The 19,921-nt window shown below is 37.3% G+C and overlaps 1 protein-coding gene and 1 long non-coding RNA gene across 7 annotated transcripts in view; one reads left to right on the top strand and one right to left on the bottom strand.

Moving 5' to 3' along the window:
- Positions 1–473: 473 nt before the first annotated feature.
- The window catches only part of LOC137629630 (uncharacterized), a 110,776-nt gene continuing 91,328 nt past the window's right edge, over positions 474–19,921 (bottom strand). For all 4 annotated transcript variants that reach the window (XM_068361144.1, XM_068361145.1, XM_068361147.1 and 1 more), the window contains one exon: positions 474–4,696. In XM_068361144.1, coding sequence (XP_068217245.1) covers positions 1,478–4,600 — 3,123 coding nt within the window. In that variant the 5' untranslated portion in view covers positions 4,601–4,696 and the 3' untranslated portion in view covers positions 474–1,477. The remainder of the gene's footprint in view (positions 4,697–19,921) is intronic.
- LOC137629631 (uncharacterized) overlaps positions 12,924–19,921 on the top strand; it is a 63,569-nt gene continuing 56,571 nt past the window's right edge. For 2 of the 3 annotated variants that reach the window (XR_011041564.1, XR_011041562.1), the window contains exons 1-2: positions 12,924–13,049; positions 17,877–18,129. This is a non-coding gene — a long non-coding RNA (uncharacterized lncRNA). The remainder of the gene's footprint in view (positions 13,050–17,876; positions 18,130–19,921) is intronic. The other variant, XR_011041563.1, reaches the window with a different exon arrangement.

Raw genomic sequence — 19,921 nt, 5'->3', positions numbered from 1 at the left:
CTGTCTGCTCTGATTTCTCGTGCACGACATAGTTCGGTTATTACTTTACTCTTCTTATGCGTGTAGGCATTAGTTTCTCAAAGATTTGACTCAAGTTTAATGTATACAGCCTTCTTTGGGTTTTCTGCTACCCTAGATATCTTTGGAGAATATAATAGATATATGATGACAATTCCTAATAACACCTTGCGCAAATCCTCAATTCCTAATAACACCTTGCGCAAATCCTCAATATTTTCCCAGGAGATTACATACAATAGCAACTCCCAAATATCAATAAAGGAAGAACAGTGATCTAGAGGACTTTTGAACTGTGATCTGCAGTGTATTAGAATAATCAGATGTAAACATAGAAAAACTGCATTTTACGTTGAATTGTGATCCCTAAAAAATACAACAAACAAACAGTTGATGGGAGGTATGGAGAAAGAAAATAAACGATCAGACAAAGACACTAGTATTTATTCCATATTATAAGTTGAAACTTCAACACGTCAGAAGCATTGTTTTGACACATGTTATTGATAAAAATCTTTGCCAGATTATTTAATCTTTTTCTTAAAGACACTTTCATAGATTTTAAAATAATGTTATATTTACTAAAGACATTCACATATCTTATTATAAAACACGAGACTAGCCTAACCATCTTAGAAATATAATAATAATTAAAAGGGAAAATTAACAATAATGATTATAAAGCAGTGAAACTATATGATTAAAACAACTAAATTTTCAGTAACAACTGATGCAAGATATTGAATTATCAATAGGAGAAAATAGCATGAATCACATTAAAAAAACACCTAAAAGCATTTACCCGTAAGCATATTTAACAACAGATACTATATAATATTCATATCATATCCCGTAAATGTCAAAAGTCAATTCACCTTGATTGAGGGGACGATTAGGTAGGCCTATGCAATTCCTGTGGTGCCAATGAAAAAGACAAACCAATTGGGTCTAGGTTATAAGAATCCAGTGCTCCTGGCCTTAATTGCGACGAGGAAGGCCTAAGCAAACCTGTAAACCAAGAGTCTAATAAGACTCGAGGCCTTTGGTTAGCCCAAAACGAAGCTCGTGACAGCAGGATTATATTGTAAGGAGATGCGCGATGTGTTGGGGCCAGTCGCCTGCCACGGTCAGATACCATTTGTGATGTAGAACTGCTGCTATATTCCTCTCTTGGCCTTGAAACCGGACGATCAGATACCATTTGCTCTCTAAAAATGCTGCTATGTTCCTCTATTGGCCTTGAAACTGGACAATCAGATACCATTTGAGCTCTAGAACTACTGCCATGTTCCTCTCTGGGCCTTGAAACTGGACAATCAGATACTATTTGAGCTCTAGGAATGCTGCTATGTTCCTATCTTGGCCTTGAGACTGGACAATCAGATACCATTTGAGCTCTAGGACTGCTGCTATGTTCCTCTCTTGGCCATGAAACTGGACAATGAGATACCATTTCAGCTCAATACCTGCTACTATGTTCCTCTCTTGGCCTTGAAACCGGACAATCAGATACCATTTGCACTCTTAAACTACTGCTATGCTCCTCTCTAGGTCTTGAAACCGGACAATCAGATAACATTTGCGCTCTAAAACTGCTGCAATGTTCCTCTCTCGGCCTTGAAACTGGACAATCAGATACCATTTGAGCTCTAGGAATGCTGCTATGTTCCTCTCTTGGCCTTGAGACTGGACAATGAGATACCAATTGAGCTCTAGAACTGCTGCTATGTTCCTCTCTTGGCCTTGAAACCAGACAATTAGATACCATGTGTGCTCTAAAACTACTGCTATCATCCTCTCTTGGCCTTGAAACCGGACAATCAGATAACATTTGAGCTCTAGGACTGCTGCTATGTTCCTCTCTTGGCCTTGAAACTGGACAACCTGATACCATTTGCACTCCAAAACTGCTGCTTTGTTCTTCTCTTGGCCTTGAAACTGGACAACCTGATACCATTTGCACTCCAAAACTGCTGCTATGTTCTTCTCTTGGCCTTGAAACTGGACAATCAGATAACATTTCAGCTCTAGGACTGCTGCTATGTTCCTCTCTTGGCCTTGAAACTGGACAACCTGATACCATTTGCACTCCAAAACTGCTGCTTTGTTCTTCTCTTGGCCTTGAAACCAGACAATCAGATACCATGTGTGCTCTAAAACTACTGCTATCATCCTCTCTTGGCCTTGAAACCGGACAATCAGATAACATTTGAGCTCTAGGACTGCTGCTATGTTCCTCTCTTGGCCTTGAAACTGGACAACCTGATACCATTTGCACTCCAAAACTGCTGCTTTGTTCTTCTCTTGGCCTTGAAACTGGACAACCTGATACCATTTGCACTCCAAAACTGCTGCTATGTTCCTCTCTTGGCCTTGAAACTGGACAGTAAGATACCATCTGCGCTCTAAAACTACTGCTATCATCCTCTCTTGGTCTTGAAACTGGACAATCAGGTACCATTTGAGCTCTAAAACTACTGCTATCATCCTCTCTTGGTCTTGAAACCAGACAATCAGGTACCATTTGAGCTCTAGAACTGCTGCTATCATCCTCACTTGGCCTTGGAACCGGACAATCAGGTACCATTTGAGCTCTAAAACTGCTGCTATCATCCTCTCTTGGTCTTGAAACCAGACAATCAGGTACCATTTGAGCTCTAAAACTGCTGCTATCATCCTCACTTGGCCTTGAAACCGGACAATCAGATACCATTTGCACTCTTAAACTACTGCTATCATCCTCTCTTGGTCTTGAAACTGGCCAATCAGATACTATTTGAGCTCTAAAACTGCTGCTATGATCCTCTCTTGGTCTTGAAACTGGCCAATTAGATAACATTTGTGCCCTAAAACTGCTGCTATGATCCTCTCTTGGTCTTGAAACTGGCCAATTAGATAACATTTGTGCTATAAAACTGCTGCTATGATCCTCTCTTGGACTTGAAACTGGCCAATTAGATAACATTTGTGCTCTAAAACTGCTGCTATGTTCCCCTCTTGGCATTGAGGCCGGACAATCTGATACCATTTGCGCTCTAGAACTGCTGCTATGTTCCTCTCTTGGCCTTGAAACTGGACAATCTGATACCATTTGCGCTCTAAAACTGCTGCTATGTTCCTCTCTTGGCCTTGAAACTGGACAATCTGATATCATTTGCGCTCCAAAACTGCTGCTAAGTTCCTCTCTTAGCCCTGAAACTGGACAATCTGATACCATTTGCGCTCTAGAACTGCTGCTATGTTCCTCTCTTGGCCTTGAAACTGGACAATCTGATACCATTTGTGCTCTAAAACTGCTGCTATGTTCCTCGCTTGGCCTTGAAACTGGACAATCTGATACCATTTGCGCTCCAAAACTGCTGCTATGTTCCACTCTTGGCCTTGAAACTGGACAATCTGATACCATTTGCGCTCTAAAACTGCTGCTATGTTCCTCTCTTGGCCTTGAAACTGGACAATCTGATACCATTTGAGCTCTAAAACTGCTGCTATGTTCCTCTCTTGGCCTTGAAACTGGACAATCTGATACCATTTGCGCTCCAAAACTGCTGCTATGTTCCACTCTTGGCCTTGAAACCGGACAATCAGATACCATTTGCGCACTAAAACTGCTGCTATGTTCCTCTCTTGGTCTTGAAACCGGACAATCAGATATCATTTGTGCTCTAAAACTGCTATGTTCCTGTCTTGGTCTTGAAACTGGATGATCAGATACCATTTGTGCTCTAGAACTGCTGCTAGGTTCCTCTCTTGGCCTTGAACCCGGACAATCACACACCATTTGTGATCTAAAACTGCTAATATGTTCCTGTCTTGGTCTTGAAACCGGACGATCAGACACCATTTGCACTCTAGAATTGCTGCTATGTTCTTCTCTTCGCCTTGCAAACGGACGGTCAGATGCCATTTGCGGTCTAGAACTGCTGCCAAGTTCCTCTCTTGGTCTTGAAACCATACAATCAGATAACATTTGCGCTCTAAAACTGCTGCTATGTTCCTCTCCTGGCCTTGAAACTGGACAATTACATACCATTTGTGATCTAAAACTGCTGGTATGTTCCTGTCTTGGTCTTGAAACCAGGCGATCAGACACCATTTGCACTCTAGAATTGCTGCTATACTCCTCTCTTCGCCTTACAAATGGACGGCCAGATGCCATTTGGTCCTTAAAACTGCTGCTATCTCTTAACCTTGAAAACGGATGCTCAGATACCACCATTTGCACTCTAAAACTACTGCTATCTCTTGGCCTTGAAAACGGACGGACATATACCATCTCCGCTCTAAAACTGCTACTATCTATTGCCCTTACTGGAAGAGCACGTAATCTTCGTGCACTGGATAGTCTGGTTTTGACATTGTTCGCCCACGTCTTCATCTGGTCAAAGCGGGTTCTTCTCCCCAGAACACCGGTAGGAAAGAGATGATCATTGTTCTGAATACTGGTATCATAGCTAAGCCTGTCATCCATTGGCCAGGTGTTCGTGATCTTTTGGGACTTGCGGGGCTGGTTGCGATCCGTGTCTACCGAGACACAGATCAGGTCATAAGTGGGTCTTTCTGTTTTGTAAGGAGCCACCATTCTAGATTTTCTACGTTGCGTGAAGTCAACCGGACGTCGATGCTCTAAGTTCGTTGTTTCAAATTTTAGATGAATTCAAGATAAGTGTTGTTTGTCCTGAAAGAAAAAATAGGACAATGAAAGATTTTGAAAAATGACATAAAAATAGAAGTTTCCATTAGCCTAAGGTTGCCAGATTGTAAGAATAGAAATCTGGGACACTTGAAATTTCTCAACACATGTAGGCCTATAGATATATACCTACAAACAGCTTGACCAATATATTATAAAATGTTGATATATTCACATTATTGGAAAGCACAAAGGAAGAATTTTAATGGGGTATAAAGAAAACAAAATGAAAATAATTTGGAAAATTCATAACCAATACAAATGCAAAAATAAAAAAAGGAACTATTTGGCAAATTAGTTATCAATACAAACAATACAGAAACCAAACTAAATTTCTTTACATTTTGAGCATATGAGAATGAATTAACATTTACATATACACAAATTTAACTAAAATCTTTATTCTTTAAATATATATCTGATGGTTTTAATAGGTCCCTGTCTTCTAGCACCTGCCAATAAATTCTTTACATTGAAAATAAAGGTTCCACATGCATTGTTAGATATAGCTTCTTCAGAGGCTACCCATATCCAACTTGTTCCGCTCATCACTCCACTGGATAGGCCTATCATGAGTGAGAATACACGCAGAACATTAGCATCATGAGATGGAAGATAAACTATATAGGCGCCGTTGCAAAGGTTATGCCTCACCCCTGAACCTGAGGTTTGTGAATAGTATTGGCAGAAGAGCTTACATGGGAGAACTTAACACTAATGAGGCAGTAATAGTTATGAAAACAAGGTTGAATATGATAGAATTTAAAGAGAATTTTAGAAACAGGAATGATAAGGATAGGCTTTTTGTGTTGTGTAGGGAGGCACAAGATACTACGGAGAATGTTTTGCTGTAATGAATTAAGAAAATTTGGAAACAATGACATAGAACTAATACGTTAAAACTAAATATTGTAAATAGATACAATGGGGGAATGTAAACTGTAATTTTTGTGAAAATGAGTAGGAAGATTTGATACACATTTTTGTTGTTTTGCCAGGAATATAGAAAAGAAAGGGATGAAGTAATTGAGCTACAACAACCATGCGACGAAGACTTAAAGAAAATAGTAGGATTATTTTTATCTAGTGAAACAAATGTAAAAAAGAAAATTAGAAAGGCCCTTAAAGTTAGAGGTAAAAGTATGTAAGCTGTGCTATCTGTGTAGGAGGTAACTAATGATAATGAATTTCCTGCTGATTACAGCGCGTTGCATCTACTTCAGGCCCGGTCACACCGGCCGAACGTTGCTGGAGCGTTCCTTGAACGGTAGGGAGGTGGACCAAACCCTCGATAATTTAGTTTAACGTTTTTACGTTCGGTCTTTATTAGGCTGCTGAACGTAGCAAATCCTCGCATATTTCCTGAGTTTTCTTACACCTCTATTATGGAAGTTGCTAATTTATCCAATAAGGGTATTGGTATACAGGATGTCGAAAAGCGTAGCGGAGTGATATTAAAGTCACCAACCTGTAAAATATAATAAAAAGGTAGGGTAAAATTACGGTCGCTATATCATAATTAAGATTACGGTTTTTTTAACAATTTATTTAAAAAAAAGCGACTGAAACCTTTCGACATCCTGTATACCAATACCCTTCTTTCATAAATCAGCAACTTCCATAATAGAGGTGTAAGAAAACTCAGGAAATATGCGAGGATATCTACGTTCAGCAGCCTAATAAAGACCGAACGTAAAAACGTCAAATTAAATTATCGAGGGTTTGGTCCACCTCCTTACCGTTCAAGGAATGCTCCAGCAACGTTCGGGCGGTGTGACCGGGCCTTACGCTTCTTATAGTAGTGTGTCCATGATCAGTGTTGTGGGGAGACCAACGAGGAACCTGCAACCTGTCGGAATGCTAAATACATAGAATTCAACTAAGAATCGTTATAAAGTATTAAAGAATATGTTATTGTAATGAATATAATCGGGATAAGGGTGTCTCAGAAAGTTCAATGTGGGACAGGGGTCAAAATGATAAAATTGGGGCCATGTTCCGGAAATGACGGCCCGGACGGGACGTCTAGCCACTCCAAAAAGCCTGATGATTAACTGGTAGATTTCATCCACTTTAGGTCACGGTTAGTCTAAATACAAAATATCAATTTACATCGATTTCATAAAAAAAAACCAGAAATCATTGGGAAAAATACTTCAGCAATTATCAGGACGTGTTTAAGAGGTGTTATGTGTATAAGCAATGTGTGTGCAATTTGACTACCTCCAGCAGTGTTTTTAAGTTGTAGTAGTATACCTAAGATGCTGGTATAACGCACACAGTGAAGTCTCTCTCTCTCTCTCTCTCTCTCTCTCTCTCTCTCTCTCTCTCTCTCTCTCTCTCTCTCTCTCTCTCTCTCTCTCTCTCTCTATATATATATATATATATATATATATATATATATATATATATATATATATATATATATATATATATATATATTAAAATAAGCCATACATTTTAATACATTAAAGTCTGGATTATCTTAACGACCTCGGGATCAGAGCCCCAGGCGAAATCACTCAAAGACTATAGTATCTGACCGGCCAGGTTTCGAACCCTGGTCCAGGATACTTGTTTGACACTGACCTTACAATTCAGCTGAGTACAATATTGATGTTATCTTATAATACTAGCAGTAACCTTTCTTGATAATCATTAATTTGCTGTACAAGAAATTCCCTTTGAATTCAGCCCACAAAAGCTAGAACTTCATTTCCTAATGAAACTTTTTTTTCGTCTCCAACCCAGCCACGAACAAGAACTTCAATTGCTTCAGAGGCGGACAACCAGCGTGTGTTCACTCCAAGCGGTGGCTCCATCAATAATGCTTACGAGTCCGATACCGAACACCTTGGTGGGGGATCTTCGATCAGAAGTGCCATGCGATACCAAAATGCAGAAGAAAACGTCTTATATAAGCCATAAATCAATTCTACGCTCATGTTTTTTACTTCTTAGGAATAAGAAATTATTGAAAATATATTGCTTCTCCATATTGAATACAAAGCCATAAAAAAATCCTCTGAAAATGTACAGTAACAGTTCACAGAACTTTCACCTGAGCCTTTAACATGACAAGTTTAAGTGTACTTGATGCTATGAACTTCTGAGTTGGACAAGTAGCATCAATATACTGATAAAATATTCAATCACTAGTTTCCTAACAAACGTATGATTATATCTTCAAAGTTATTTTTCCCATGACTCTTTTGTATACATTTGAAGCTTTTTGTTAAAGTCTTTATAAGATTGAATTTTTCGGCTGTTTCTAATGATTTATCAAAATCATTTCATGTATTAAGAATTCATCAAACCACGATAAGCTGCATTACCAGCTTATCAGATAAAGATAAGCTTATTTTGAAGTGTATTACACATGCAGATTATTTCCGCAATAATAATCTACTCCAAGTTTTTATTTCTGCTGTAGTTTTTTTCACATAAATTGCTAGATTAACAAAAAGGACTATGAAGTTATAAAAAGTATTATTGCCATAGATAAAACACTTCACCAAAACATATTTCACATAGTACACTACAGTATTTACAGATAAAACCCAATGACAAGGTATATAGACTAAAGTTAGTACTGTAGCGCAAAATACAATGCTTTTTGATTGTTGAGGTAGTGCAGTTATTTTATAAATAATTATCTGTAATCAGTTTTTGTCTGGTATTACGTATACTGGAGAAAGAACCTGAATTGGTAGAGCCAAGGGAGTTTTACTTTAATCTGTGATTTTCATTATATTACAAATACATTTTTTTATTATATCTGTTGATTTCTGTAAGTGATTATAGTTTTCTGTAATCACGCTGACTTTTCACTTTCTGTATTACAGCTGCTGTCGTGCTGTTGTAAATGATATGTATATTAATGTGTATAAAATAAATGTATATACTAAGTACTTGGTTGTATAGTTTTCCCTTAGAAGTGTTGGTTAAGGATAGAAATATACTCAAATTCTAAATAATCACAGTACGAACGACGATATGTAAGAACGAACAATTAAAGTGTATAAGTGCTGTCTTTATAATGGTTTTTGGTTAATTAAAATGAAAATTTCAGATATAGTAAACTATGATACACAAATGAACTAAGACTGTAGGCTTTGCAACTCAAAGTAAAACAGATGCACAGATTATTTTGCATTTTGAGCTCTTTAAACTACTGTACACCATGTTGTGGTAGTAACATCAGCATCTTATGAGGTACTTTTTCTTTGCCGTATTTCTCTAGCTCCCAATTGCAAGTCACTGAATACCCTATCCATCCCTCTTGCTTACTTGCAGAGCCGTGTTATCGGCTGAAATAGCTGTCATTATTATTATTATCAAATGCTAAGCTACAACCCTAGTTGGAAAAGCAGGATGCTATAAGCCCAAAGGCCCCAACAGGAAAAACAGCCGAGTGAGGAAACGAAACAAGGAAAATTAAATCTTTTAAGAACAATAACAACATTAAAATAAGTATTTCCTTTACAAACTATAAAAACTTTAACTAAACAAGAAACAGAGAAATTAGATAGAATAGTGTGCCTGAGTGCACCCTCAAGCAAGAGAACTCTAACCCAAGACAGTGGAAGACCATGATACAGAGGCTATGGCACTACCCAAGACTAGAGAACAATGGTTTGATTTTGGAGCGTCCTTCTCCTAGAAGAGCTGCTAACCATAGTTGAAGAGTCTCTTCTACCCTTACCAAGGAGAAAGTAGCCACTGAACAATTACAGTACAGTAGTTGACCCTTAGGTGAAAAAGAATTGTTTGGTAATCTCAGTGTTGTTAAGTGTATGAGGACAGAGGAGAATCTGTAAAGAATAGGCAAGACTACTCGGTGTATGTGTAGGCAAAGGGAAAGTGAACCGTAACCAATGAGAAGGATCCAATGTAGTACTGTCTGGCCAGTCAAGGGACCCGATAACTCTCTAGCGGTAGTATCTCAACGGGTGGCTGGTGCCCTGGCCAACCTACTACCTACAAAATAGGTAGGCCTACTTTTAGTTGCATGATGAAATTGGAACAAGTAAAGAAGAAATAAACAGTTATTTAACTAATTTTATATTCGAATCGGTACAAGAGATCGGTGGAAAAGTTCCTAAACAAGATCGACGAAAACTCAGAAAAGACCAAAAACCTAATAAAGAAAAGATTGGAAATGAGGGTAAAATCCACGAGACATGATTTAGAATTCGCAGAACTATCTAAAGCATTAAACAAACTAAAAACCCAAGACATTTGTAAAGACAATCAGACCAAACTTGAAACACTGAAGAAAGGAAGAAGCATTAAATTGATGAAAAGACTTGCAACAGGACACCAACAGATGTTTGCTTTAAAGGATGAAAATAGGATTTTTATCAACAAAAGAGATTGAGTGATAAAAATTGTAGAGGATTTCTATACAATGCTATACAATAGTGATATAAGAAATAACTATGCCTATAGAATTTATGAAACACCTGAGCCGGTAACAGGCATAACAATAGAAGTAAAGAAAACATTAATAGGCATGAAAAGGGACAAAGCAAAAGATGGCCTAACAATTGATTTGATCATAGATGGAGGAGATTTCATAGTAGTAAAAATGTCTGCAAGAATGCTCTGTACCTACAGCTTGGAAAAACTTTATCATTATATTAATTCACAAAAAGGGAGACATAAAAAACCTAAAAAATTATCACACAAGAAGTTTACTCGCCATAATATATAAAATATTCACAAGGATTACATTAGACCAAATAGAAAGGTAGCTAGACTTTACTTGACCAAGAGAGCAGGCAGGATTTAGAAGCGGAAATGCAACACCTGGCCATATTCATGTAATTAATCAGCTAATGAAAAATCAATAGAGTATGACAAACCACTATGTAATGTATCTATAGGTCTATAGACTATGAGAAAGCTTTTGATTTTTCCAATATTTCAGAAGTTGTGAAAGCCCTTCAAAGACAAGAAATAGATGAATCTTATGTTAGAACACAAAGATTATACAGAAAATACAGCAATCCTAAAACTATGTATATTAAGAGAATTCCAATTGAGAAAGGAGACCCCATCTCTCCTAAATAATTCACAGCATTCCTAGTTTTTTTTTTTTTTTTTTTTTTTTTTTTTTTTTTTTTTTAATTAGGATGGGGGGGAAAAGGTAGGCATTAATATTAATGAGAAATACCTTAACAACTAAAGATTTGCAGATGACAGTTCTGTTTAGTAAATCGTAGGAGGAAATGCAAACAATGATAGATTTGAATAGAGAAAGCAGAAATGTAATGCTGAAAATGGTTATGAGTAAACCTATGATAATGTTCAATGAAAATGCAGAGACAACAAATAGGGGTTATGAACAAACCTATAGAGATTGCTAGTTAATATACATACCTAGGATAGGCAGTGTTTCCCCAGGACACAAAGATAAGCAGTGGCTGGAGAGCTTTCCATAAACAAAACGAGATTATGAAAAGTCATTTGCCCCTTTCTCTAAAAAGTAAAATATCTAATCAGATGGTCCTGCCAGCATTAACTTATGCACTGAAAACTTGGAGTCTTACTAAAAAGTCTTAGAACAGAAGCTAATTACAACTCAAAGAGCCATGGAAAGAATAATGATGGGAATAACACTAAGAGACTGAAAAAAAGAGCAACGCGGATATGAGAGCAAACTAAAGTAGAGGATATTCTAGCAATATATATATATATATATATATATATATATATATATATATATATATATATATATATATATATATATATATATATATATATATATATATATATATAAAGAAATGGACATGGACAGGACATAAAATGAAAATGGCAGATAATAGATGGACATTAAGAATAACATAATGGGCCCCTAGAGACTGCAAAAGAAATATGGGAAGGAAGAGAAGACGATGGATAGACGAGCTAAGAAAATTGTGGTGTTATAGAGTGGCATAGTAAGATCATAAACAGACAGGGGTGGAAGGGCATGCCTAAGGCCTTTGTCCTGCTGTGGATTAGCTACGGCTGATAATGATGATACCCACATAGGCTCTCTCTCTCTCTCTCTCTCTCTCTCTCTCTCTCTCTCTCTCTCTCTCTCTCTCTGCACACACACACACACACACACACACACCGTGTGGCGTACGGCCATGCTAAGGCCCTTTATGAACACTCGGATGCATATTCAACATGAATAAATTTACTCCTATGTATGCATTATACATGATTGTTTTAACGTGACTATATTCAATATTTACTCACAATGGTATATATACATAGAAACTGTACGTGAAAGTATGTAGGCTTAAAAATTTGGTATAATTATTGAGGGTGTGTCCGCATGTGTATTTTAAATAGCCATGTATATATATGGTGCAGCTATATTTGAATACATGCGTATGCACTTGCGTCCAAATAGTTTTATATTCTTTGAGTATCTAAATGGGCTTAAATGTATTTATAATTGTAGGCTTATGATTTTTTTTTTTGGGGGGGGAAGAAAGTTGTGCTTACAGTTCTTAAAATGTTAATTTATTTATTTATTTATTTTTAATTTTCTGGGCAAGGACGAAGATTTACCAAATTTCATCATTGTGTGACAGCACAGGATCACGAAAAAAGTCCTTAAAATAAAATATAATGTAATACTTTTAACCACAGTGCCCTACTTAATTAATTACTATATTGTGTTATCAATAAAAAAACAAGCCTGAAACTACATATATATTTTTATTGCTGTTTTCAATACGAAATTAAAGATCAGTATTAAAAACCTTGGTTCAACAGAAAAGGCAAGAACAAACTAGCTTAGCAAATAATAATAATAATAATAATAATAATAATAATAATAATAATAATAATAATAATAATAATAATAATAATAATAATAATAATAATAATAATAATAATAATAATTAATAATAATAATAATAATTTGCTCCATATTCAAATAACCCAAAGACAATTTGCAAATAACCAGAGCTCTGTGACAGCCTTCTTTCCGAGCACTGAAGTAGTTCCTATTTCATTAAATGATGTTTCACTGATTATTATCATTGAGTTTCACCCATATACCTTTCAAATTATACTTAATTAAACATTATAATCCCTTTAGATTACTTTTATTTCCATTATATTACCAGTAAGCAGAACCAATACTACCAACGCCTATGTATTCATTCACTGGGTAAGCGTCCCCCTCCCTGCCCCTGGGCCCTGGCGGCTGGCGGCCATGCTCGCTCTCCGTCTAGTCCTGGCAGTCCACATTCCTTTGAATCCTTGGCTAATCTGGCTTTCATGTTTGAAAAACGTGACCGTCTTGGATTCTCTCTCATCATGGGTAATTTAGGTTCGTATAGTTAATGATAATACATCGTACCGATCGTGTTTCGCGTCATTATGAAGAATTTATGATTATTTAACGTTAGACTTCATTCCTACACATGATTCGATTTCCCTGGGCTTATGCCATGTGGTCCACACTTTCCTACATTAAAACTCCTGTAGGAGGAATATTATCGTCACTAGACGTACTTCGTGCTTTGCCAATAATTCCTTCCGTTTGTAAATATTTGGTTCCTGGCAGTATCAAACGACGAAATGTCATTTCCTTATATGTTCTCCACCGTAAATACCCGGTGTCTACCGGCTGTCCGGTGTTGGTCAGTATACTAGGGTATATATCTATTCATTTGCGACGAAAATATTTTCGAAACTGGAGAAAGTACTATTTAGAAAATGTCACAACCAAAACTAAGAAAACCGATTTCAGGTGGTAATTTATAGTGGTTGAAGTTGTGGTAGGTCGACTACTATGTCTGTTGTAGGTATCGTCAATTATATACGAAACACTTTAAAATTAAGTGTACCGGTTTAATTGTATGCCATCAAGTATATAGTATGGTAACGGGTATGCCCCATGATCCATATCCCATTTTCAACCCCCTTTTGCTAAGAATGCAGCGGTCTGAAGCGGGTTACAGTTAGCATCATAGTTGAGTAGGTAAGGACAAGGCTTTTATGTTAGGTGAGAATATGGCAGTTGAAGTGGGTTGCATGGTCGTTAAACACCTGTTAGTTAAATGGGTAAGGACACAGCTTCTTGGTTAGGTTAGGTCAGTGGTTCTTAAACCTTGTTGGAGGTACTGAACCCCTGGTAAATGTGTAGGAGAGCTCCGCGCTCGATTTAAAAGTTTCTAAAAGTAGAAAACGAAAGAAAACAGTAAATTAGAGCTACAGTTACCTTGAAACTGTGAGATAATCCTCCTACAACCACCTAACTCTTACAGAGAAAATGTAAGCATAAACCTACTACTACAATTATGGGGGACCCCAGTGGGAAGCGGGGTTTTTGGGTGGGGGGAGGAGGAGAAAAGTGATTTTTCGGGGCACTACCGAACCTAATACAACTACTTACCCTACCCTGGGGGCCATGTACCCCTACCTAGGCCTACCGGGGGGGGGGGGGGGGGGAGGGGGGCTCCGCCCCCTCTGCGACCCCCCCTTAAGGCCACAGTAATTTTCAGGGCACCACCGAACCTAAGACACCCACCTAACCTAGCCTAAGGGGCCCTGTACCCCTACCTAGGCCTACCGGGGGGGGGCCTGCGACCCCCCCTTAAGGCCACATTGAGTTTCAGTTCAAACTAAACAAATTCAAATGAAAACGCCTTTTGCAAAAAAAGGAACACAAACTTCAAATTAGTCTCAATATCTAACTTACCTTTGAAACAAGACACGAAAACATTGCACCTCCTCTTCCTTTTCCCACGAGTAACCCCACTACGATCACACCGGAATGCTAATTTGTTGTAATCTATACGGCACACATTTTCACAACTAGGGCACTTTTTCTCTGCCAAAATCAAACCATGACGTTGAGCAAATGCAATTAGCAAATCAACTTTCCCTGAATAATGTACACAAAAATCCCCATAAGAAATAAAGCAATTGTCACAAGTGACACAGTCGGAACGGGATGAAGTTCCTGCTAACTACTCCATACTTTACGGCAAAATGAGCTTTTTAGTTTGAAGGGAGATCCGAGACGTGCAAAAATATTCCTCCGCGGAACTTCACGTAAACTGTGGTAACTGGTGGAAAAATAGCAGGGATAAGTGAAGTAATAAGTGTCAGCATTGGCTAGATTTGTAAAAACCGCCATGATTGGTTTTCAAACAGTGTGACGTCAAGAAAACACCTGTTATTGGTTAGAATAGCATTGAGAACTAGTTTGCCATACGCAGTAAGGCGGTGAAACAGCTCATTTTAGCCAAGACATCACACAGTAAACAAAAACAAACACTTAGAAAAAATCCAGGTGAAACATAACTATACACATGAATATCTTCGTTAAATAGAAGCTGCTCATATATTGACTATTATATAAGTGTTCTATATGATATAATAGTGAATTGTAGGTGTTTAAATTCTTCAAGATCTTCCGCGGAGCTCTCCTACACATTTACCGAACCCCTCAAGTGTCATATGTACACTCATCGAACCCTTCATAGTTGGATATATATATATATATATATATATATATATATATATATATATATATATATATATATATATATATATATATATATATATATATATATATATATATATATATATATATATATATATATACATATTATATGTATATATATGTATATTTATATAGGTAAATGAAATAAAGGGGAAAAGAAAAACAAAGTTACACCTAAATATATCAGCATATATTTCAAATTCAAAGCATATGTATATATTGTATTAGTGCACAATATGAACCATGCATCATTTGCCCACAGAACCAATTTGTTCAAAGAAAAAAATCAACAAAATATGAACTTCGCACGAAAACAAAAACATGATGAATACTTTTTGCATGTCAACGTGACTTATGATGTTGTCTTTCAGAGGCAATTTCAGAAATTCGTGGCTTAACCTTGGAAAGTGTAACTTTCATATCCTTTGTGTTATGTTACCTCCGCCGAACCCCTGAGACTGGTTCACCGAACCCCTGGGGTTTGATCGAACACTGGTTAAGAACCACTGGGTTAGGTGGTGGTTGATGCATGCTGGAGGTACTGTTCGTTGTTATTCAAGGGTGCTTTAATTTTTTTTCAAACAGTTTCTGCATAACGTCATCCTTAGTCATTGTAATTAAAATGTCACGATTATCAAAACAAGAATAATAATAACACGGGAGTTTTTATTTACCGGACTTCCGGATTTCAAAAACGTAATTTTCCAGCCCATTTTCTATGGAGGTGCTCTTAGCGGTTTTCACCGTAGGTATTACTAATGCATCCTAACTTGATGGGGCTAATGATTTATATTTTGCCCGTTGTTGCTCGCTTCGCTTGCAAATGATCGTCACTGCATTGCTCTTATGTTCTGGTATGGGGAACATGCGTGTTAGCCCCGTGGGAAAGCCTTTCGGCATTATCAATTACACAGACTTAGGGAAAGGGGTGAAGACGATTAATAAAGGTGCGAGATGTTGCGCACTTTCTATCGTGGACTTTTCTTCCATTTCCCATTATCAGACAATATATGAATCACGCGTTTTCTACCCTAACCTTTAAGTATTAACATTATGAATAAAATTAGCTATGATTGTGTTTATTCCTATATTTAATATAATAGGTGAGGTTTAGAATATAAAATAGCCCATTTATTGTTTTAATAAGTAACTTACGACAGAAGCATCACCTATGATTTTCTGAACAACCTGGTGGAATATCGGAGCAAAAGGGGAATTTTTTTTTTGCTCTATTAAATTTTGTAACTTTTTTAATTAAGGTTGCTGCCAGTAGTATATGGGAATCAAGTATTGTATTTGTAAGGATCTATTCAGTTATGCATGATCCAATCCATTATCTAAAATTACATTGTTCTTTAATGAAACAGAATCTTAAGGCTAAGCAACTTGTATTAACATTAGGCACTAGCCGTATATAATACAGAAATTTTATCCCCATGATCTCTCCTAATCACTTTCAACTTGTAAACGAGTGTTTGCTCTACGTGATTCTCCCCTCTTTTTCTCTTAAGAAGGGTGGTTGGATCACGTTTATTTTGGTGGGATGGACTGTTGTAATATTTAAGAGCCTCTGTAGTTTGGTGGGGATGGACCAGGGCAGTAATTAAGAGGGTAAATATTTACTATAGTGAAATATTCCTAATAACTCAGGAATGGGTTGTTGAGAATGGCCTAGAGCAGTGGTTCCCAAACTATCTTACCTGACGCCCCCTTTTTGCTTCCAGTAGACCCGTATCACTCCTCTTTTTTTTATATGAAATGATTCTTACATTTATTTCTTAGCATTGTACAGGAAAACAGATTTCTGTGTGCATTATATTTTAATAATGAAAGCCACTCAAACAAATAATAGTACATTCCAGTAACTAAAAGTGAAACATTTGGTTCAAAGTGACCGAATAAAGTTTGAACATTAGCAAATTGGCAAAATTGAGTTGCAATTTTAAGAATACATAATAAGAAAACATAGCATTTAATATTTGGAAATACTTATGAGACTAAGGCACAATTTCTAGTCAAATTTAGTGAGATGGATGCATGTATGTAGCGACAGATACTTGTTCTTTTAATGATATTGTTATTCTATTAAGTAATTTCGAGCAGAGGACTTCATGCCCCCCTTGTATCATCCCCACGCCCCCCTAGTGGGCGCGGCCCCCAGTTTGGGAACCACTGGCCTAGAGACTGACCATGTATACAAGTGAATAGTGTCTAATCTAGGGAAGGGGGGGGGGGGCAATCTTATGATTCAACAGGTGGACTAATGGGCTCCCCTCAAAGCCCTGTCCTTAGCTTGCCAGGATATTGAGGTTTTAGACACAAGAAACTGATTTTGAGAGGGTCTTGAACCCCAGGTTCAGGTTCACTGGTGAGGATAGCCTTTGCAACGGCACCTCTTATACGGTTTTGTCTTTTCCTCCACATTAGGTTTAATACTAATTTTTATGTATATATGTTTCATTAAATTAAAATGGTTGTACTATTTTCCTTGCCTTCCTCGTGGGGTTGTTGAAGCTCAGGCAGTGATGGTAAAGTAGGCTAAAATGAACTGTTGAATTTTTTTTTTTTTTTTTTTTTTTTTTTTTTTTTTTTTTTTTCTCCAAGTACTTGGCTTGAAAATTCCTGACATTTTTTGTATTGTAGACAGATAAGGCTCACCGTCTGCTGCGTCGCAAGGGCCTCCCTTCCCCTTATAAGGGGGTTAAGAGGCGCCTTTTTGGATCTTCTTCCTCCGAAGGGGACTCCTCGTCGTACTCAGCCTACAGCTCCTGCTCCTTTGGACCTCTCTGCAGACCATTCTCCAACTCCTGCTAGATCTTCACCTTCTGGGGAACTCGTCACCCGACGGGCAACGGTCCCTTCGGGGCAAAGGGATCGAGCCCGTGTCTTACATACGGTAAGGCGATCTACACACACTCACAAGGCAAAGGGATTCTTCCCTTCCACGTGCAGTGCTATGCTTGTAATGACCAACTTTATGCACCATTTCCGTTTGTTAACATCTCAAAATAGGTACTTGGTAAAATATGGCCACTAAGGTAAAATCAGTTCTAATAAACTTTCAACAAGTTTGATCTTTATTTATTGGGAATGAATACTGAGAGATACAGGAACCCCCTTAAAGAGCAGTAATATGGTTCCACTGTGAGAAATTGCTGACCCAGCCATACACAAATGTAGTAAGATATGTGAATCTGTCTAACCTAAACTAGGTGTGGCGTCCACTGGGTCCCCCTCGTATACTAATCAGGAACTAATCAGGTTTCAGCATTTTGACATATTCCACAATTAGGATTGAAAAGACATATGGTATTTTTGCTTGGTGTATTGCCATAAACAAAACACAGGGAGTAATATTTTATACAGTGGAGATGCCCTTTGGGTGATATTCATCTTCAATTATCTATTAAGTTGATAGATTAGAGTAAGAGTTTCATATTAGTCATATGAAGGTTTTGTATATATTTAACATCTAGTGAAACTAATTTTTTTTTTATAAGGAATGGTGGTGCTGGCAATGGCATTTTTCTTACTAATAGAGGTCGATGGGTGAAGAGTTTGTTGAGACAGGCGTAAACTTTCTCATGACTTGGTCCAACCTATTTTATTAATGAGGAAGTTGTTGTATCTTGGTCTGATATATGACAGTGTTAGTCTGGTTTTGTGATATAAATATCATTGTTTCCTTTTAATATGACCTATGTACTGTACATGCCAAACTACTCAAGTATTTCAATAAAGTAAAATATTGAAGTTATTTCAAATATTGTATTAGACAACAACTTATTGGAAATGATGTAATAGTAGCCATTAGATTACTGAAGAGCATCTAAAGAAATATCTGAAGTATGGCAACCTCCGGAGATTTAGCGCAAAGATTTCGCCATTTAAAGTTTCGGAGCGATGGCTGATGATTGTCAGAGAAATTAGTTTTACATGTAGAAAATGCTAGTGTTCACATTATTTTTACAAACTAAACACGGCCAGCATTCGTCCTATTAGTGAAACCCAGCTAGGCAAGAAATTGAGGTACAAATTCATACTTTACAGTACATATAACTACTGAAAGTGGGAATATCTATATGCAACTAAAAATAGTTGTGATTGTTATCATGAAATCAACTGGATATGTCTTCTAACATGACAATACAGCATTGATTCCTTACATCAGAGGGACTCCATTTTGTATCACTAGTATCCGAGGTAAAAAGAGTTTGTTCTTGGTGTCGTAGCTTATGGTATATACATTTTATCCCAGATAAGTTTCAAGACGCTATCTTCAGAATCCGAAGACTTGATGAAAATTGTCAAGTAAGATATGTGGTTTTTTGATAGGCTGAGCAACCTTCTTATAAATTTTATTGCCTGGGCCCTGTGTTAGTTCACCCAACCTTTGCCTTTTGCATTGGGTCTGTTCCCCATACCTTTGCTGTCCAACCTCTAATCTATTACTTTATAGTAAAATTACAAAGTTCACCCTCCCCCAAAGTTGTCAGAGCTGAATGAGTGGCCACCCTTACCCAACATGGTCATAAATCTAGACTTCTAATGCTGTATAGATCTTTTCTTGACTTTTAGTCCTTACTTATTGGTAGCTGACCTCCAACAAGAACTCGGAATAATAAATGACACTGCATCCTCATTCACTGAGGACCAACCCTAGTTAATGCTGTAGAAGTACTCAATGA

This window comes from Palaemon carinicauda, chromosome 37 (genome assembly GCF_036898095.1).
Source record: "Palaemon carinicauda isolate YSFRI2023 chromosome 37, ASM3689809v2, whole genome shotgun sequence".
Classification (NCBI taxonomy): Eukaryota; Metazoa; Arthropoda; class Malacostraca; order Decapoda; family Palaemonidae; genus Palaemon; species Palaemon carinicauda.
This window is presented reverse-complemented; position numbering and strand designations above follow the sequence as displayed.